General features: G+C 40.1%; 1 protein-coding gene across 1 annotated transcript; it reads right to left on the reverse strand.

Annotated features, from left to right (window-relative positions):
• Positions 1 to 661: 661 nt before the first annotated feature.
• Positions 662 to 21665, reverse strand: LOC116407914. Its single transcript, XM_031894023.1, has 2 exons — positions 20305 to 21665; positions 662 to 699 (listed from the first exon to the last, which is right to left on the reverse strand). Exon 1 carries the CDS (start codon positions 21612 to 21614, stop codon positions 20712 to 20714), a length of 903 nt encoding a protein of 300 aa, XP_031749883.1. The 5' UTR covers positions 21615 to 21665; the 3' UTR covers positions 662 to 699; positions 20305 to 20711.
• Between the last annotated feature and the right edge of the window lie 710 nt (positions 21666 to 22375).

The raw sequence follows: 22375 nt of genomic DNA on the forward strand, positions 1-22375 counted from the left end.
CATTACGAAAGTTGCGTAAAATCTGGCGATTTTTCGTAGCGTTAAAACTTGCGCAAAAAGTTGCGCTTTTTTCGTAGCGTTAAAACTTACGCGAAACTTTGCACCTTTTAAGTTTTAACGCTACGAAAAATGCGCAACTTTTCGCGGAAGTTTTAACGCTACGAAAAATGCGCAACTTTTTACGCAACTTTCGTAATGGATACGAAAAACTCGCGTTTTTACGCAAAAATCGTATTGGTAACGAAAAATTCGTAAAGAATCCGAAAAAATCGCAAAACATACGAAAAAGTCGCAAAATGTTCGTTTTCAAGTCGGAACTTTTCCAATTCGGGTCGGATTCGTGGGTTAGTAAATCAGCCCCTTAATGTTAGAGAAGATGATCTATTTTGTATCTAGTGATATTTTTTATCACTCAAAATGCCCACTGGACCCTCAGTAGCTACTGGATCTTTATCTCCATCTCCACTACATAAATGAATGCTAAAAGGCAGAACAGTGACCCAATCTATAGCACTGCTGCTTTTTAGTACTGGGGCCCGACTTTGACTGCAATCAGAGTACTTACTGCAAGGTGTTAGGTGGGTTTATTGTGCCTGCTCCAGTTTTCTCCCAAAGTCCAAAAATGAAATTTACCCCAGTGTATGTGTGTAGTAGGGACCATCCACTGGGAGGGGAACTGATGTGAATGAGAAGCAGTCTCTGTAATGTGTTGAGTAATATGTAAGTGCAGGGTAAATAAAAGGTAAATAGGGTAATGGGGGACATTGGTATGTGTTATCTATCTAAAGTGAACAGCCAATCTGTTTTGGAGGCACTATATATATATATATATATATATATATATATATATATATATATATATATATATATATATATATATAAAATATATAATAAGTGTTGATGCATACAAATAAAAGCATAATTGCACTCATCGCAGTAAATAAACACTTAGGCTATTGGCACACATAGAGATTCCTTTTCCACAATTAATCTTCACTACCATGGGTGACTAATCTCCTGCAAACGCTTTCCCACTGGCAATAATGTATATAACCAATGGAAAAACATACAGGGCTCTTTGTTTTTCCAAAGTTGACCAAAGTTTATTTGCAAGGCACAAAGTGCCACGGTAGTGAATATTTATAAGGGGCAACTAATCTCCTCATGTGCCAGTATGGCATATGGGTCATGGTAAGTAGAAAGATGGAGCTAGCATATATCACGCCTAGAGTCATCTGACAGAGGGTCTGAGGTGGCGGTAGGACTCAGAACAGTAGAGCAAGACTAAGCCTTAACTTAACTTGTAACCTTAGAGAAGGAAAGGTAACAGGTCACCCTTATGTATGAGGTTAGTAGGTGACAGACTAGCATTCTGTTATAGTACATGTCAGGGGAGTAATATAGTAAGCAAGAGCAGTCCTGTGCCCCATGGCGAAGCAGTGGAATTGGCATTACCCAGGCAACACCGGCCTTAGTAGAGATCACAGCTGTAAAGGGACTAAAGGTCCCATACACGGGCCGATTCTAGCTGCCGATATGGGTCCCCTAGACCGATTCGGCAGCTAATCGGCCCATGTATGGGCACTACCGACGGGCCTGCCCAACCGATATCTGGCCTGAAATCGGACAGAAATTGATCGGGCAGGTTGAAAAATCTAGTCGGATCGGGGACCGCATCGGCTCGTTGATGCAGTCCCCGGACCGACTTTGCCTATACCCATCGTTATAATTTGATCGTTTGGCCCCAGGATTAGCATGGATTCTCCCGATATCCCCCACCCATAGGTGGGGGATATCGGGAGGAGATCCGTTTGCTTGGCGACATCGCCAAGCGAGCAGATCTGAAGGTGTATGGGCACCTTTAGACTATTTTTATCCAACCCAGCTGGGTGTGTGAGGACTTTAAATTTAAACTGATATTGTCTTGCAGGATCAATATAAAGAGATAAACGATTAACATAGTAGAAGTAGTAGCAAAGTTTATCAATGTTTTCGACTCTGGTGGCAGCTTCTGCCTTGTAGTAAACTACCATTGCCTGCTTCTCATTTCCACACTCTTCATTTATCAACTCCCGCAGTTGTGTTTTTGCAAATTGTATATTTGGATTAGAAGTCTTTAAAGTAGGCACCGAATCTACTGTTTTTGGATTAAAAAAAAAATCTAAATCCTGCTGAAAAAGGACAAATCTTGGCCAAACCCCAAACCGAATCGTGGATTCTGTGCATCCCTACTTTAAAGTTATTCTCCTGTAATGAGCACAGTTCAAGAATTTATGGTAAAAAGGAAAAAGGAGACTGCATTACTATGAAAACAAATCACTTTATGCAGACAGTATTCCCTATGAAACAGATAACTACACACAGCTGGGTAAGCATTAAACTAAGTGCTTCTTAATATTTGTAGGAACCCTCTAAGCCATTTAAAAACATTCCCCCTAGCTACCTTACTTAAGGCATAACAATTAAAAAAAATAGCATATTTTATGCATCATTTATATTTTCTTCCAAATAAATCATCAGCATACAAAATCTCTAAGCTTCACATAACTAAAATTCAATTCCATCTCCTCTGTTTTTACATGAAAGGGATATAAGACCATTTTCATTAACATATAGAATAAAGTAGAGGGTGATATTCTGAGGCAATTTACAATTACACTTTATTTTTCTTAATTTGTGGTATTTGGATTATTTCGCTTTTTTGTTCAGCAGCTCTGCAGTTTTGAATCTGAGCAGCTATCTGGTTGCTAGGGTCCAATTTACGCTAGCAACCAGACAGTGGTTTGAATAAGAGACTGGAATATGAATAGGAGAGGACCTGAATAGAAAGAAAAGTAACAAAAACTAGCAATCACAATAAGATTGTACCTTCACAGAGCACATTTTTTTGGCTGCCAGGGTCAGAGTGACCCTCATTCGGAAGATGGAAAGAGTCAGAAGAAGAAGGCAAATAATATATATATATATATATATATATATATATAAATAGAACAGATGCCTGCTGTTCTATTTTTGTATTATACCACTGTGTATACTGCACCCAGGCATTCTTTATCACATCATTATGTGAGTGCCTGTTTTTTCATTGCTTTATATATATATATATATGTAACGCTTTTCTGACCCTTTTTGAACAAACCCAGACTAGTAGTGATATAGAGAGCATGGGTTACATTTCGACACTTAATACAAAGGGGTGAGCCTCCGCTATATGGGAGAATTAGATGGAGCGAGGGTGTAGTTGAACTACAACTAGCTGAGGTGTGTAGTGCAAATAGAGAATAATGGACGCCAGAGGATTCTTGCTGATCAACTATAGTACAAGATTATTGAACAAAGGCACAATGTGGTAGTGCAGCAGGGTTTATACTCACAGACACAGCAGTGGATGGTCACAGAGAATAACAGCAGATGTGACACTTTAGGAACAGTCTAACCCACTTGATAGGATATGCAGAGTATTAGCTTATACCAGGAATGGATGCCCTTTACTGGAACGGATCCCCTCCAGCCAACTATGGTTCAGGGTAAGGAACTGCCTGAATTCTGCGTCTTAACTGTGGTCCCTACAGCAAGGCATACAAAGCCTGGGTTAGACTAAACCCTTACAGTCTCCTTTGATGGGGCTAGTGCTGCCCTTACTAAATAAGCTGACTATGCTCACCACTCCTAGAGGGTGCTATTAATAAACTGACTGTGCTGGCTTTACCTCGTTCACGGGGCCCTGTCCCCGACTTATCACTAGGGTATGAGGTCCCCTAGGGTACAAATGGCTTCTGGGCCTATGTTCTGGTCCAGGCTCAGTTGGGATCTGTCCAGAACACAGCATGTGGCCAAAAGAGGAAGCCACTCCCTTGTGCAAGACACTATATAGTCTGCCAAGGGGAGTGGTCAACCTGCACTAAACCTATAGGGGGTAGCCTAATAACTGAAACAGGAGTGCAGAGGGCTCTGCCCTATAACAGCACAGATTAGATAAAGATAAGGGGTAACACCATAGGGAGCTTAACCCTATGGGTCCCTACATATATATATATATATATATAATGAACAGAGAAACCAAATACCCTGGGTGCAGGTAAAACATAAACTATAAAGAAAGGGTACTGCACACACAGGGACTTAATGCAAAGAAAAAGGTGTTAATTGAAAAAAATCCACTGTTTTGAGCACGGTCTGTGCTCTTCCTCAGGGACAAACCTGATGACTAGTCGAAAAGTTGCTATGAACTGGCCATTCTACAACATGCTAAAAGTTAAATTATAAATCTTTAATGGTATTTGCAGGGCTGTTCCTACGTGCTGTAAAGGTATTAGTAACCAGCTTTTCATTGGTCTCTGTCACAGTGCTGGGCCAAGGCACTGAGGTGCCCAAAGCAAAGTGCTCTCTTTGCCCCTTAAATCCCTGTCAGGTGACATTGCATGGAAATCCATTGGCCATGGATAGCCTAGATGCTGAACATATACTCCCTTTACATTATGTTGGTGTGTAATAAATACATTTTAATAATGACAAAAATCTATTGTCAGGAGCAGAGGCGAACTCTAGGGGATCTTATCTCATGTGCTACCGAGAGCCAAATGAACTAAATGTTTATAGGTATGCCACCTATACAACAACTCAGCAACAAAATGTATTTTGAATTTAGTGCACTTTAGCACCTCTGTGCTGAGTACTTACAGATGGAAGTGAAAGTGTTAAGTTCTGTAGCTTGCTCAATAATGAAGTCTCATGTGAATTCCTGATATCCCTGTGCCTGGGATTCTTCTCAATCTGTATGATAAAACCCAGCTGGCACACACACCTGCATTGTACACATTCATCACAAGGGGCATCCTGTTGGGATTTATACCCAGAGCGCTGCCATGTGATGTCATGTGTCTATTCCTGACCAGTGACAAATCCCTAGATACAATGGCCCGTATCTTTGGTATCTGGGTGATGTAACGATCACTGTGAAGTTGTATCAGACACAAGAACCACATTTTCAACATAGTAATAACCTGTAACATTTCCCAGTATTTTATGGTTTCTTGTTTTGTGCATGCACAGAGAATCATAAATATGAAGAAAAAGAGGCCATTGTCAAAGAGGTTAAATTGGAAGCTCAAAATATGGACATCAGAGGGGTCTGACATAATACCCACTAGCTCAGTGATCCCCAACCAGTGGCTCTGGAGACATGTTGCTCACTAACCCCTTGGATGTTGCTCTCAGTGGCCTCAAAACAGGGGCTTATTTTTAAATTTCTAGCTTGGAGGCAGGTTTTGGAGGCATATTTACCATGTGTACTGCCAAACAGAACCTCCTGTAGGCTGCCAGTCAACATGGGGGCTACCAAATAACCAGTCACAGCCTTTATCAGTCTCCCCTAGGAACTTTTTTCATGCTTGCGTTGCTCCCCAACTTTTTTTTATTTAAATGTTGCCCACAGGTTTAAAAGGTTGGGGACCCCTGCTCAAGCTATTGGTGAAACAGAAGGGCCAAGGGGACCCCTCTCACTGCTTGGGTGCCAATGGAAAATCTTTACACTACACTAATGTAGGCCAGATCATAAGACACATGACGGGATACAATGACCCACACATTAGCATTACTGATGTATCCTGCTGCTTAATAAAAGCATTAGACAAAAAACTTTCTCGCTCTAGCCGCTCCCCCGGAGATAAGCAATTTACCAGTCTGTTTGCTACTGTCAGTCTCATAAAAGCCGAAACACAGCAATTACTGGATGAGAAATTGGTTAATATGCTTAATTTAACTTGGCCTTTTTATTCATAATTGTTTTGTAATTCCTCATTCAGGAGGTGTTATTGTGCCTAACGTTGTGCTCGATATTTATATAATTGTATATTATAAATATAATAATATATTTATATAATATATTTGTATAATACAGGAAAACCATGTCTTGGTGGGAGTGATGATGCAGGATGATGTAAAGGAAAAAATAGAAGAGCCGACAGTGTCCTGTGTACCCTCAGTGATTGTTTCTATTCAAGCCCCTTTTGGAGGTCCAGCTTTGTTTTAGGGTCTCCCATAGCCTATATATAGAGAAGAACATTGGTGTATAAACCTTTCAGCCACAGTTTCTAAGTGACCTTCAAACTAGGCTTTCTGGCATACCTAGAAGAGCGTATCATAACTTCCCCTAAATGTTACCCTAACTGTCAAACAGGCTGACCCCCCCACCACCACTGCTGCTTCAAGCATCTCCCAGGGGGTTTGAGATATGAAAATGCCTTTTTTTTGCTTTGGTAAATTCTTTTTCAGTGTACTAAATGGTCATCCCCCATGCCAGCTACTTATAGGGGTAATAGCCAATTACAATGAACCATACAACGACCAATCCAAAACGTGCTTACAAAATGGTAAAGTAGACATTCCAAGAGATAAATGACAAAAGTAGTATCACAATTTATGTAATGTCTGATGTCATATTTATTATGGGTAACATCTGAAAGAAGACACCCTGGGTTATTAATACTGGGTCCTTGGTTTTTAACGTCACTCAGGGAGCATTGCCAGATACCAGTAATATCGTCAATACAAAGATAATTTTGAAGGGTTTGTCGGTATTATATATAAAATGGTACTCCCACCAACCCATAATGAGGTCGGCATATGAGGGGGAATTTCGCCCCCATAGCTGTGCCTCATTTTTGAAGAAAAAGTGTATTATCATATAGGAAATAATTATGTCTTAACAGAAAATCTATAGCTTCAAGTAAAAAATATTGTAACTGTACAGGGTGGGTACTATAGTTTTTCAAATGTTAGTCCAGCTGTTAAGACTCTTTTGATGAAAGATACAGGTTTATAATGAAGTTACATAGAGAAGCCCAAGCAAATAGTTTCTTCCATTGCAAAGTAGAGAAATTACTTAGATTGTAAGCTCTACAGGGCAGGGACCTCCTTCCTACTGTGTCTCATACCACATGGCACTTATTTATATATATATATATATATATATATATATATATATATATATATATATATATATATATATACAGTATATATATACGGTATTTATTGTATTTATGCATTATATCACTTGTCCTCCCTGTGTGTAATTTTGTATTCTGTAAGATTGTACAGTGCTGCGTACCCTTGTGGCGCTTTATAAATAAAGTTATACATACATACAAATATTCCAAAGCATGTTGGCTGTCTCTTATGTAACTAAGTAGGCAGAGCACAAGAGGTTGTAGGTGAGTATCAAGCAGTTGAGCTAAAGGTTCCCCAGAGTCAATCCCTGAAATAATAGGTCAGCCTACAGGAAGTTGTATCTCCCTATGTACTTTGGGTAAATGGAGGAAAATAGGGATAGTTGGATATTGTACTTTTAGAAATTCAGTGTATCATTAACAGATTATTTACTTTTAGTTTGATTACCAACTAAAGTGAACAACTGGTTTTGAAAGTTTTTTATAGGGTTAGAAGATAACCGTAAATTGGACTCCAGATCAGAGAGCTGGCGTAGTGCCTCTTCGTGGTAGTCCTCATAACTGAGAACTACCACCATCTGTCTAAATAAATGACGTTTTGAATTTTATTTTATACCACTACTGTTTTCATTATTGAAGTCCTCTGCAACAAGCTGCTTTGTTTATAAATAATAAAAGAGTACTTTGTACGTGATGCAATAATCTATATTGGTGGCAAACCAATCCTATTGGTTTAATGTTTAAATGATTTTTAGGATAAATAAAGTATGGTGATCCAAGTTTCCCTTATTTGGAAAACCCCAGGTCTCACATTGTCCAGATAATAGATCCCATACCTGTATTAATGCTGGAAGAATATGTTCCCTCAATATTCCCTCTCACTTAGCTTAGTTTATGTGAACTGTAGTTTCCCCTTTAATAAAGAACTATTATCTCAGTTGGAGTATTTTTAACACCCTGGAGTCAATATTCAACTACTCCTGCTTTTAAGACAAGGTAATAAGGAATACGTTCCTTGCCCGTGGGAGTTTGCTAAGGAGTGAGTAGTGACCTTGTATTTATTTTTAACTAATGGATCCCCTTGGCAGCTTTAGATGATTCCACAGAGTGTGTTAAGTTATTATATGATATTAGCAGTGGGCATATTTTGTAGTTTTACTCTGTAACCAAGGCTTTGGCCTTTAAATAAAATGTTCCCTAGCTGCTCAGTCTCTTCCCTGCCCCAGGTCAGACATTAAACTGAGGGAGCAACTAGACCTCAGAGACCCAGGTGGCAGCGACTAGAATGATTGTGTATTAAAGAGCCACTGACGTCAGAGATTGGGCATCTGCAGTTATTTTAGTTCTGCCTTTTTATTAAAAGAATGTAAAAAATAAAGGAAGGTTTTCTCATGTAATCATAGGCAGATAATTAACAAAGCCAGAGTAAAAAGAAATTGTAGGCATGAAAATGAATGGCTGAAATTTGTAAGAAAAAGAAAATCATATTGACAAAAGTCCTGCTCCTAACCATTTGGCCTACTTCATGGTCATTCCCTATTTCTGAATGGAAACAAAGAGGAAAAGTAGATGGAAGGATAGATGCTAGCATGTAAATAAAAATAATAGGAGAATAAAGATGTTGAGTGAGGAAAGGAGGAAAAATATTTTGGAGAGTGGGCCTGTGGTTTAAGGTTTTTTTGGTGGGCCCCTGGGGTTCCAGTCTGACACTGGCCATAGCTCACCTTTACCTTCTGCTATTCCCATTGTTTGACTGTCAACCTTAAAGGAACAGTAACACCAAAAAATGAAAGTGTATAAAAGTAACTAAAATATAATGTGCTGCTGCCCTGCACTGGTAAAAGTTGTGTGTTTACTTCAGAAAGTCTACTATAATTTATATAAATAAGCTGCTATGTAGCCATGGGGGCAGCCATTCAAAGGAGAAAAGGCACAGGCACATAGCAGATAGCAGATAAAACACTATTGTATTCTACAGAGCTTATCTGTTATCTGCTATGTAACCTGTGCCTTTTCTCCTTTTTTCCAGCTTGAATGGCTGCCCCCGTGGCTACACAGCAGCTTATTATATAAATTATAGTAGTGTTACTGTAGCAAATACACAAGTTTTACCAGTGCAGGGCAACAGTGCATTATATTTTTATTACTTTAAAGCTCTTTCATTTTTTGGTGTTACTGTTCCTTTAAGTCTTCTCATTTGGTGAGGTTGCCAGACAAGCAGATCCAGCAATTGGATTATAATTGGCACCTATGCAGGCCCATCAGGAGGAGAACACATTAGTGCGCAAATGCAGTCCCAGCCTAATGGAATTTTCAAAGCTGTCAGGCCATACATGGGCTTGGTCTGAAGGGTCCAAATAGCAGCTTAAATCTGCCAGTGTAAAGGTGGCTATACTGTGATCGCACAGCACATTTTACAACATCCCTGAAAAAGCCTTTAATAGTGGCTTAGATGCCAAACAAACAGTGCTTCAGGCTGCTTTGGGCCCTTTTTCATACCTTGTAGGGACGCTTGTACTGTATCAATCTGTTCGGCCCACGGGATCAGCCAGTGCATGGCCACCTTAACACCACTTCATTCCTGAGTTACTGTATGTTTAGTAGTTATCCTGACACTGGAGTTAGATTATCAGCTCTTATGTCACTTTTATGATTATGACCAATATGTTGCTCAATATTAGCCTTTGTAGTGACTTTACGTACCATATAAAGGCATCCCAGCCCTGAGTGCCACTCCTGTATTGTACTGTATATGGGAAAACGTATTACATGCTACAAAAAGGTCGTTTTCAAGGTTTTCTTTACATTTTTGGACATCTATGTTTATAAGTTATAGTAAATAGCTATTGCGTATTATATGTTTGAAATTTCAATGCATTCCTCATCAACTGCATCACATCCACAGACACAGCTTTCCAGCCTAGAGCAATTCCATGCAGAGCAATGTGCAATGTAAATGAAATGTGAATGGGACCTACAATAGCATAAAATGGAAATCTATCTTTGTCGTTAGAAATGACAGCAAACTGGAGTGGGTGCAAGTTGTTATGTCATTATTTGTACAATTTTCCTTGCGGAAATAATGTCAGATTCAGCGACAGGAAGTTAAGTGGTTATTTTAGCATTCTGTAAAGCCATCGAGCCGACTGCTGGTGGTTAAAGGGTTAAACATCTATTAATATGATTGCGTTAGAACTGTTGTTTCCTCGTACAATGCATCTTCCTGGAATCTGTCTGGCACTTTACACTTCATTTCACAAATCGGAGGAGATAAATATTTTCACATTTGTCTCTGCGAAGACCCTGATAGCCTGACACTGCTAAGCGCTGATATGAGGCTTTCTAAATGGACTGCTAATTAGATTGTGACACATTTTTAATGGCAAGTACAGAGGATGAGTAACACTGAATATTGTCAGGTCTATAGGGAGCACAACAGGAGTGCCATGTATTGGCTTCTGATAGATGCAGGGCTGCGATGGTGAATATGTCCTATCGGCGGCATTATTGCTCTGCTGGGTGCTGTTCAGTCTGCCCATAAATAACCCACCTGGATATAGTCCTTCAGCCATGCTCCATGAATCCCAGTAATGATTCGCTCCTCTGCTGCGGATTTAGCATTTACATGGGATTATAATCTACTCATTTAGTGAGATGAAAGGCTGCCTAATAAATTATTCCTGACACTTGGCTCAGACACAACCATGGCACTGGGGAATATATGTTAGTTTCATTGGATTTTGTTTCATTAGATTGAGAGATAATACATAAAACTCCCACAAAAAATTGCTACTGCTGTTGTTTGCATATGCTTTGCAGGCATGCCAAAATGTGGGAACCAATATGTACCCCTGAGCATGAAATTCACATGAGGAAGAATTAAAGGAAAGCTATACCTCCAGAATGAATACTTAACCAACATAGTATATATATTAAAGAATTTTACCAAACTTGAATATATATATATATCTATCAGTAAGGACTCAAGGATTAGCCACTCACATATCAAAAATAGGTAACAGATGCCTGGGTGCAGAATGCCAAAAGCATAGATATTATGAAAAAATATATCCCGCACTCACAGTATTTTTATTGGCAAGTGACTAACGTTTCGGCTGACACAGCAGCCTTTCTATCAGTGAATATTTCCCTTTTACATATTTTCCCTTCAGCCGCCATTTAGTGATGGGCTGGGTGCCCTCAGAGATCAGCTGACAGGAAATAATGCAGCTCTAACTGTAACAGGAAGTAGTGTGGGAGCAAAAGGCAGAACTCTGTCCATTCATTGGCGGATGTGGCCTAGCATGTATGTGTGCTCTTGGTTTGTGCTCACTGTGATTTGTATGGTCCCAGGAGGTGGCCCTTAGTACTTAAAATGTCAATTTTCTATTTAGGATTACCGAATAGCAAATACTGCTAAATAGTATTTGCTGATCTGTCTCAGAGAGTCCTGCCTGGTTTTCCAAATTGGAGAAACCGGGCAGGCAGTTTTGACCTGGACAGCCCTCCCAAGCACCAGGCTGTCTGGATCAAAGTCGGACAGATGGTAACCCTAGGCGGGAATGTCCTGTAAAGTGCTGAGCCAAAGGGGCAGAGTCATCATATCAAACTTTATGAGTGGGGCAGGAATTTGTGGGATAGAGCGGATGGCAGGAGAGGAGATTAGGGGGACAGGATACGTGCCAGGGCAGAATGACTAGTTATTACAAATTTACCAGTAAGTACTCTGCAGGTAAGTTTGTAATAATAACCCCAGCCTTCTCTGGTATTTTATCGGCTAGGCCAGTAAAATGTCACCAGGTGGCAAACCTACACCAAAATGGTGTAAACACAGATATATCTATACTATATATAGTTATCAATATTGATGTATTGATATACGGTATATATATATATATGTGTGTATATATAATACAGCTTTGTGTGCTGCTTTCTTATGACGCAAGTGCCAAAGTGCTCGCCAAATGCCTGTGTCAGGTTTCTCCCTGAAGTCAGTACAACTAGTTAGAAATGACAGGCTGTTACACAGCACAGTGATACAGGCCAAACATTTGGCATTAGTGCCCCGGTAAGAGGGCTGGCATGGCCTGGAACACAATGTACCTGCAATGACAGCGAGGTTCTGTTCCACATAAAGCAGGATGCCAGTACGCACATCTGTCAGTCCCTACACAGACAGAGTTGAAACCCACAGATCAGGTGACTTTTGTTTATCCAGTTAACCTGCATAGAGTCGCAAATATTTCTCCTTTTTTTCACCAAATATATTTTTAGTGTGTATCCAGGTGCTCCCTTACAAAGAGCACAAAGCGTGCAAACCTGTCGCACAGCTGCTGTAATAACTTTGACGTTTGTTGACCACTCAGTAAACTTCTGCCTGTCACGAGCATCGGCTCATGGGGTGGAACTGCATCCGAAAGGGAGAATCAACACCTGCAGCTATTCATCAAGGGAAGAAGGCAGGGCGCAAAGTGCAAAAAAATGCCTTTTTGGATGCTCTGATTTGATATTAATAGAGCTATAGGATCCATTATCCAGAAGCCGTTATTGGGAAAGTTCCAAATTACAGGAAGGCCCATCTCCCATAGAGTTTATTTTAAACAAATAATTCTACTTTTTGAAAATTATTTTCTTTTTTTCTCTGTAATAATAAAACAGTACCTGTACTTGATCCCAACTAAGATATAATTACCCCTTATTGGGGGCAGAACAGCCCTATTGGGTTTATTTCATGGTTAAATGATTCCCTTTTCTCTGTAATAATAAAACAGTACCTGTACTTGATCCCAACTAAGATATAATTACCCCTTATTGGGGGCAGAACAGCCCTATTGGGTTTATTTAATGGTTAAATGATTCCCTTTTCTCTGTAATAATAAAACAGTACCTGTACTTGATCCCAACTAAGATATAATTACCCCTTATTGGGGGCAGAACAGCCCTATTGGGTTTATTTAATGGTTAAATGATTCCCTTTTCTCTGTAATAATAAAACAGTACCTGTACTTGATCCCAACTAAGATATAATTACCCCTTATTGGGGGCAGAACAGCCCTATTGGTTTTATTTCATGGTTAAATGATTCCCCTTTCTCTGTAATAATAAAACAGTACCTGTACTTGATCCCAACTAAGATACAGTTAATCCTTATCAGTGGCAAAACAGTCCTATTGGGTTTATTTAATGTTTAAATGATTTTTAGCATAATTAACATCCAGTGATCCAAATTACAGAAAGATACCTTATTTGGAAAACCTCAGGTCCCAAACATTCCAAATTACAGATCCTATACCTGTATCAGCTTTCTCTTCCACATATCTATCCTGGCTACACCACTTGTACCAAAAAATGCTCCTAAAGGGTGCTATGCCAACCCACTCTGGGAGGGAGCTCCTGGTGAGGCGGCCATGTTTATTCACACATGCAGAATGAGAAAGCTCATCATTTGCATGATCATTTCCATGCTTGTGTCCCAACATTGCCTCTCACATGAGGAACACCTCCTGGTGTGGGCTACATAAAATTTATTAGGAGCATTTTTTTTGCAGAAAATGGTATAGTTTATCCCAGCTGGAGTGCAGGTTCTATTAGCTCACACCCCCTGTGCAGGAAATATTCCACTGATAGGTGCCCTTTGAAATGAAGAAAAAGCATACAGGTAGGTAGAACCTGAGTGAGGCTTGGGAGTTGGGGAGGGTTGAACTAAACTAGTCCCGCCTCTTCCCTTAGCATCTCTCCATGGACAAGGCAGAGGCAAGAGAGGTACTTTTCTTGGGCAAAGCCTTACTAAGGATTATGGGCAGGACGTAAGCAAGCATGAAGAGGTAAGCAAGCAGAAAATTGTCACAAGGATGATATGTGATGTAATTATTGGCACACCACTTGGGGAGGCAAACTGGACAAAAGTTATGTTTGGCTTCATTGCTAAAGTCATTCTTCTCATGTATAGCCAGTTTGAGAGCACTAGATGGCCACTATTTGACTGCAATGAACGGGGAGATCTAAACCCGTTGAAGAACCCAATGGCAGCTACTAGCCTGGTGATTCTATGTTGCTGGCAGTGAGTGCTGTTGGCCCCCACATTACTATGAATATCTTCAAATGCCATATAGACAGTCACTATTTAGTGGACTGTTTTGGCCTCTGTGTTCTTGAAATGCCAAGACTATCATTCTGGACCTGATAGGAATCTGGTTTATAGCACAGGAACTACATTTTTGTGATTTGCTAAAATTCTTTGTCCCATTTTTGCTATTTTTTTCTTACACTTTGCCCTTTTTGTTAATTAGCTCAGGAAAAGGTAAGGATCACTGGTGTAAAAAAAACTTCATCAAATGAGGGGACATGTGCGTGACCTTAGCTGTTTCTTGTTGTACACACATTAAGCAAATAATATCATTATATATCACTGTTTGGCAAATCTATGTTGGATTCATTTCAAGGTGCCTTTGATTTGCTTTTTTTAATGAGTTATTTAGCAGGAACATCAATCCTCTGAATGATATATAGCAATGACCCTGTTATTACTCAGTTTATCACAACTAGACCAGTATTTAGAACTTCTGCATTTAATATCAACAACACTACACACAGGAGGGACATTTTCCAGATAGAAGAGACACACATAAATGTAGAATGCATTATAGTGGTATATTATTGGGGAAGTTTACTGATGGGCAAATGTGGCTGAACATGTGAACAGCCTGGGTTGGCTGCTTTATTCTTTATTAGATTTCTTTTGGCTCACATAGCAGCAAGGGTAGCCCATAGCAACCAAATAGCAGTTAGCTTTGATCAGTCTAGTGCAGACAGAATGAGGAAAGCAAATGTCTGGTTGCTATGGGTTACTAGGCTAAGACAAAGTTTGTCTCTAACTTGGACAAAAGATGTGCTTCTATACAGCTGGTAGATTTTTTAATTCAGAACCAGAGAAACACATTGTATTTATTAATTTTATTATACAAGTGCCTATATGTGTTTAATTGGTGCCCCCGCCAGGCCATTTAAATGCAGTTCTGGGCTACAGGATGATTCCTGCCCACTTCAGATTTGCAGACAAAGAGAAATCAGTCTCAACAGTGGGATAAGGATAATAATAATGTTGAGGTGTGGGCGACTGGATCAGGAATGAATGTTTCCCCAAGGCCTGTTGACCTCTAGTAATGGCTTATGTACAAATTTTTAAAAAAAACAGATCTATGTTTTTTTAGGGGTTGTTCACCTTTAGATTAACTTTAACTTTATCACATAGCCATTGACATTCAGTTTTTATTTTTGTGTTTTGTTTTTTTTGCTTTTCAGCTACTATCTGGTTGATAGGGCATTGTTTACCAAAAGTAATTTGGACATCTTCTTTTGTTAGGTCTATTAGGTTACTTAGTACTGGGTACCTATTATAGAGTGTCAGTTTAAATTTCATGCTACAGTATGTGCTATTGGATAATCCTAAATAGAAAAAAATGATGGGCCGCCTCCTGGGTCACATCAGCCAATTAATGGACAATGTACTGTGGTATTCCCACACTATTTCCTGTTACAGTTAGAGCTGTATTATTGGTATAGGTTATCTTTAAAGGTGAACCGCTTATTAAAACAAGGAATCAACTACTTCTTGGTTGGCCCTTGGTGCATCGTATTTTTGCTCATTTATTATGTTGTAAAGCGGAAGTGCATAATTGGCGCTGACTGATTGTCATCACGGCAGTGTCTATAGAGCAAGGATTGCCACTTATCATTTAAATGGCATCAGAGTTTTCTCCATAGAAATATTATTCCCATAGCAGTAAAGCCAAAGGGATGCCTCTATAATCTCTGTTACAATGACAATAAATACGCGTATATTCAACTGCGCACATACCACTTGCTTTAAGCAAACAAAGGTTCTAGGAGAGTAATTAAATTCCAGACTAATGATTCACAGAAATGTTTGTCTTCTCAGACTCGTCTCTTTTGCATAAATCAGCCTGTAGGTCAAGGAACCCAGCAGTGGAAGCAGAGGAAGAAACAAGTCTCCTGGTGACCTGGAGTTACCTGGTAGGTGCGGTTGTATAAATAATCGCCTTGTGAGAATACAGAGCATTGTGTCATGGTGACTGCAAATAGAGTGTCTGTGGCGTGTTTGTATGGCGCCATAATGCGGCCAGGCTGTAGGGAACAATGGTAGCTGCTTAGAGAGTCAGGTCATGGGAAGCAGGCAAAGATCGCTTTACATTATGAAAAAGTAATACGAGAGATTGAAGCTCCTACAGTCAGAAGATATACAATGGTGTTTCCTAAGCTCCCAGATCTTGCTGCACTACACCTGCAGAATTCTTAAACATATTCCTAATGTTCAGAGGATTCTGGGATTTATAGTGCAGCAATATCTAGGGAACCAGGGTCAAGAAACCACGGAATCTATAGTATTCTGCTGATACTAAGTAGTAATTCTAAACTGGCCAAGGCTTTTTTTTGTTTAAAGCGTTCTCACCATACATTCTGAAATAAAAGGAGAGCGTTTCATGGCGCTTCTGCCTGTGTGACCCATTTTGATGTGCTCCATAGCTGTTTGGAAACTGTTAACTGGAGACTAAGCTAATGACCACAAATAACAAAAGACACCAGAACCCCATGGGCCAATGCTTAGTTAATGTAGTAACACAATAAAAGTCATACCCTGTATTTTGAATTCAAACCCTGTATTGCCAACTCATCCCTTTAACTTCAAGCTTAAGTGACAATAAATAATGGAGAGAGTAGTAACAATAACCCTTTTCTTTGTGCCATATGTAAGGTCACCTCTGGCAACCGCTAGCTGGCTGACAAGTACTCTAGTTATATAATAGTCTGTGTATTAAACTCCTTCCTGTCATTGCATCTTAACTGTAGGAAAAATCGTGTGTGTCTCCTTAGGTTGGTGCCACACAGGATGGATTCGCGGCTTGCAAACAAAGACAGGCTGAGAGTCTGCCCCTGATGCTTCAAAAATCTTATTGTTGTACCTGCACCCGGAACTATTGCATCGGCCCAGGTAAAGGCACATGAAGTGGAATTAGGTGCAAAACAGATTGCACCCTCTGTGGCATCAGCCTTAAGGTGGCCATACACGCACCGATATTATCGTACGAAACCTTGTTTCGTGCGATAATCGGTGCGTGTATGGCATGTCGGCGAGTCGACCGATATCGCAGGAAGCTGCCACCTTTACATTAGGCCAGATAGTGATCTGTATCAGTCTCTGTGTATTTATGGAGAAAGTCTGACTCCCAGAGCTATCAAGCTGTCTGTATTTCTTTAGTGAGAATTGAGAAAAGTCCTTGGTATATGGAAACATCACAAAAAGGGTTACTGTAACAGTATTGCTATAGAATAATGAAAGCTTCCCCAAAATGCATCAACTTCCATATACATATAAATAAATATATATATATATATATTAAATTAAATGCCCTTCTATAGGGTGTAACTTTTGAGTATTACCCTTAAATAAAAATATCAAGCTCCTCCAGCTGGGGTGGAAATGAGTAGGCAGACAGCCAACTGCTGCCTATGGTAACCTCAGCAGACACTGGAAATTCTACCTGTGTGACACTGCTGGAATCCTTGTATGTCAGATTATCTGTGCCTTGATGTAAGTGTATCTGTAAATCTATGTGTGATGCACAACATTGGTGCAATTAATACCGCACACCCCCATTGTGATCTAGTACACATTGTAATATCGACCTAGCAGTACAACAAAAGCCTATTAACAACTCAGCTGTTACTGAATGACTCTCCAGAACTGATATGTATGAGCTAGTCATTAATTGACTGTGCATACTTGGGCTATTTATATGTTCATATATTTAAATCATGGTTGCAGTGTATTTTGGATATAAAATGTTCCATAAAACGATACCAGTGAATGGAGCCACTGTATTGTTGTAGTACTATAGTGGCTCTTGGGCCTTATTATGTCTGGTATTAATTTGGAGGCTGTTACTAAACAATGTTTGTATTGGAGACCAGGAAAAAGCAGACTGTATTGACAAGCCCAGCTATTCATCCTAACAGTGCGATCTCTGGGCTTTTTGTGTAGAAGTCTTTCAGTCGCTGTACATTGCACAAAGCTGTCTTCATATAGTCTATCACAGAGTGAGATACAGAACAAAAGGACATTCCACTGTAAGTAGCTGCAATGCTGCTCTTTTTCTTATTCATGAAAGAACCCTCCCTGGGAAGGAGCTTCTATACAAGCTACAAACTGCTATCACTATTTGTTGCTATTGATTGTGGTGACACAAGGTCATGATTGACAGAACAACAGCTTGCCCAGTATAAGGAATAAAGGGAAATGTGAATGGGGGGCCTGGGTTTATCTGCAGTTTGTGGCCAGCCAGCCCTAAATGCATTGGGAGACCCAGTGTTTGAAGGTTGGTGTTGTGTCTTTGTGTTGAGGCTTGGGGGTCAGCAAAGGTTACCGAGGGCTTTTGTAAAAGCTAAAACCAAGCACATATTGCTGTGCTGCTCAGCCTGCTGGTAATGGCAGCATACATTCAGCAAAGAGACAAATATAAGATAGATGCCTGATAACTATAAACAAAAATGATAAAAGGAAACTTTAGACATATTCAGGCAAAAGATAAAAACACCTTAAGTTAGGCACTTTCCATTAAAGTCAATGGAGGGGGGCATGGGTTCCAGGAATTTCTCCGTCGGCTGAAATACACCAACACAGAAGCCGCCCCTGGCAAATTAGGGCTTTAGCCCTGACTGAGCAGCCATTGTCTCACTGCGGGCTGGCCAACAACTCCATATCACCTCCCACAGGGCTTCCATTGTGTTTATAACCGCACATCAGGACTTTGTGGTGGCAACCCATACAGTATATAGCCATATATAGCCAGCCGTATTCATTTTATTACCCCTTCTTTATAAAGTACCAAGATATTTTGCAGCATTTTACAGAAATTATACACCATTCGCATTAGCTGCTGCCATCATAATATAACGATTACTGCCTTTCTGTGACATTTATACATTCAAATTAATCGACCCATATTTTTAGCCAGAAAGCTCTCTGCCACTAAGGGCCTCTCTAGCATGTTAGAGTTCCCTTTGGCTAAACCTCACTGAAAGAAAGGTATTTTTACAGCCAGAATGAGTTCTAATTACCTATTGATTTGCCTTTCACATACAGAGCTAAATCTGCTGCTGTCACCATGACCTGGTATTTCCGAGGCCTTTGTCTGTGACGCCAATATTGTGTTTGTATTCATTAACACCAGCACGGCAGGACCTTCTACACATTCAGTGGCTCGTGCATATTTCTCTACCTGCCGCGCAAGCAGGGGGGTCTTTGTGACAGCAACGAGGTGGGAGGACTAAAGGGCAAGTGTTGGATATTTTGCAGAGGAGACAAGCACAGTAGGAATAGGCATCAGATATGCACAGAACAGTATGATCAATGGAAGTGCTCAGAATGACATTTGTCAAATGGAAATAAACTCCAGACTTTTTACCGAATTAACAGGGTTCTATATTTCCAAGCAATGTTTTACACATTCCCCTTTACATTCATTTTAGTATGATATACTGTACATAGACCTATTCTAAGCCACCTTTTATTTGCTCTTCATTGTGTATTCTGTAAATACAGCCTATTCTAGTTCTTTCAAGCCTGCAGCTGAAAATGTTGTCTGCTTGTCGGGGTCACTGACCCTACCAAACCTGCACTACCAGTGTATTAGACTTTCTTTGGCCATTCAGTATTTTATTTGTCTTTAACACAACAGCCTCTATAACATAGTTCTGAGCCTCAAAACTTTAAAACAGAATTTTACAGAACAAAACATATCAGTGTAGCAGAATAAAGGGAGAAAATTGATAAAGGGTCTGAATACAGGTATGGGGCTTGTTATCCAGAATGCTTGGGACCTGCGGTTTTCTGGATAAGGGGTCCTTCTGTAATTTGGATCACCATACCTTAAGTCTCTTAAAAAAACAAATTAAACATTAAATAAATCCAATAGGATTGTTTTGCCTCCAATAAGGATTAATTATATCTTCGTTGGGATCAAGTACAAGGTACAGGTATGGGACCTGTTATCCAGAATGCTTGGGGGGAATCATTTTTAAAAATTAGAATTATTTGCTTATAATGGAGTCTATGGGAGATGGCCTTTCCGTAATTTGGAACTTTCTGGATAACGGGTTTCTGGATAAGGGATCTCATACCTGTACTGTGTTAATATTACAGAGAAAAAGGAGATTATTTTTAAAAATTAGAATTATTTGCTTAAAATTGAGTCTATGGAAGATGGCCTTCCTGTAATTCAGAGCTTTCTGGATAACGGATCCCATACCTGTCCTTTGCAAACAGATTTTTAAACCCCACCTTGTGTGCGTGTCCATCAAAGAGATCCAAGGCTCAGATGATGAATTGTAGCAGGGAAAGCAGCCATCACAGTGAGTGATTGTCTGTATGACTTTCTTTATCCTTTCTTTAGAGCGGATTCTGATTTCTGTCACTGTGCTTGTCTGTTTCTGTACAGAATTCTGCCAGTTATCAGGAGGTGATCTAAGGATACTAATAGCGAATTCAATTTTTATGTCCTGAGCTTGGGTAAAATCCAATACCATATTGAGCTGTATCCTGGAACATGCTGCAGTTTTATGTGCAGCCCTTACCTGTACCTTGTTACAACCTGTGGGTAACGAAAGAGACCATATGGTACGCTCAGTCTGCCTAAAATTAGCAGCACCTAATTAAAACAGAATTATTAACATTCCCTTTTATTAAAATTAGTATTTATATTTTCCTTTTACAGAGTATGACAGTTTTTCAAAAGTGGACGAGGAAGCAACATAAACACTACACAGATGGTTGGATGTTTTATGCCAGCGTAAGAATGTAATGAGTGAGTGAGGCTGCTCTGTGCCAGCGTAAGTATGTAATGAGTGAGTGAGGCTGCTCTGTGCCAGCGTAAGAATGTAATGAGTGAGTGAGGCTGCTCTGTGCCAGCGTAAGTATGTAATGAGTGAGTGAGGCTGCTCTGTGCCAGCGTAAGAATGTAATGAGTGAGTGAGGCTGCTCTGTGCCAGCGTAAGAATGTAATGAGTGAGTGAGGCTGCTCTGTGCCAGCGTAAGTATGTAATGAGTGAGTGAGGCTGCTCTGTGCCAGCGTAAGTATGTAATGAGTGAGTGAGGCTGCTCTGTGCCAGCGTAAGAATGTAATGAGTGAGTGAGGCTGCTCTGTGCCAGCGTAAGTATGTAATGAGTGAGTGAGGCTGCTCTGTGCCAGCGTAAGAATGTAATGAGTGAGTGAGGCTGCTCTGTGCCAGCGTAAGTATGTAATGAGTGAGTGAGGCTGCTCTGTGCCAGCGTAAGAATGTAATGAGTGAGTTAGGCTGCTCTGTGCCAGCGTAAGAATGTAATGAGTGAGTGAGGCTGCTCTGTGCCAGCGTAAGAATGTAATGAGTGAGTGAGGCTGCTCTGTGCCAGCGTAAGTATGTAATGAGTGAGTGAGGCTGCTCTGTGCCAGCATAAGAATGTAATGAGTGAGTGAGGCTGCTCTGTGCCAGCGTAAGAATGTAATGAGTGAGTGAGGCTGCTCTGTGCCAGCGTAAGAATGTAATGAGTGAGTGAGGCTGCTCTGTGCCAGCGTAAGAATGTAATGAGTGAGTGAGGCTGCTCTGTGCCAGCATAAGAATGTAATGAGTGAGTGAGGCTGCTCTGTGCCAGCGTAAGAATGTAATGAGTGAGTGAGGCTGCTCTATGCCAGCGTAAGAATGTAATGAGTGAGTGAGGCTGCTCTGTGCCAGCGTAAGAATGTAATGAGTGAGTGAGGCTGCTCTGTGCCAGCGTAAGAATGTAATGAGTGAATGACATCAGCAAATTATATTACTGACTAATAAAACAGTGTTGAAATAGGTAATTTTGGAATGGAACATAGTTTCTAAGTATAATGTGGCTGTGAGTTCTTACTTGTTTTATTTTGCTTGTTTCTTGGAGTGGTTAAAACTCACAGAAAACATGAGAACTCTCTGTTTACCAGACAGTCCGTTTGTGGCTTCCAGTACTATAACTTCCCCACTGACATCATGTATATGATTCTGAGAGAATCTGGTTATGGATTTGATGTTTTGTGTATTCTCTGTTTCTGTGTATGTTTATTACCTAGGGTTTGGCTCTTTTGGGCGTTACACACAGAAGGACATGGTTTCTGGCATTAGGAAAAATAACGATGATGATGATGGTGGTGACCGGTATTTAGCATCCCCATAGCAAAATGTGCTGTTCTGTTTCAACAGGTACTACAATGTCCTTTGTTTTATAAAAACAGATTAAATCTACATGTAAGTCCATTGCACAACAGGATGTATTTGCACTGGGAACCTTCAAAGGTCAATACTGACTCCCATAGAGCCATCATAATAAGTCACAATTCAGCCTCTGGCAACTAAGT

The sequence above is a fragment of the Xenopus tropicalis genome, chromosome 1 (assembly GCF_000004195.4).
Source record: "Xenopus tropicalis strain Nigerian chromosome 1, UCB_Xtro_10.0, whole genome shotgun sequence".
Taxonomy (NCBI): Eukaryota; Metazoa; Chordata; class Amphibia; order Anura; family Pipidae; genus Xenopus; species Xenopus tropicalis.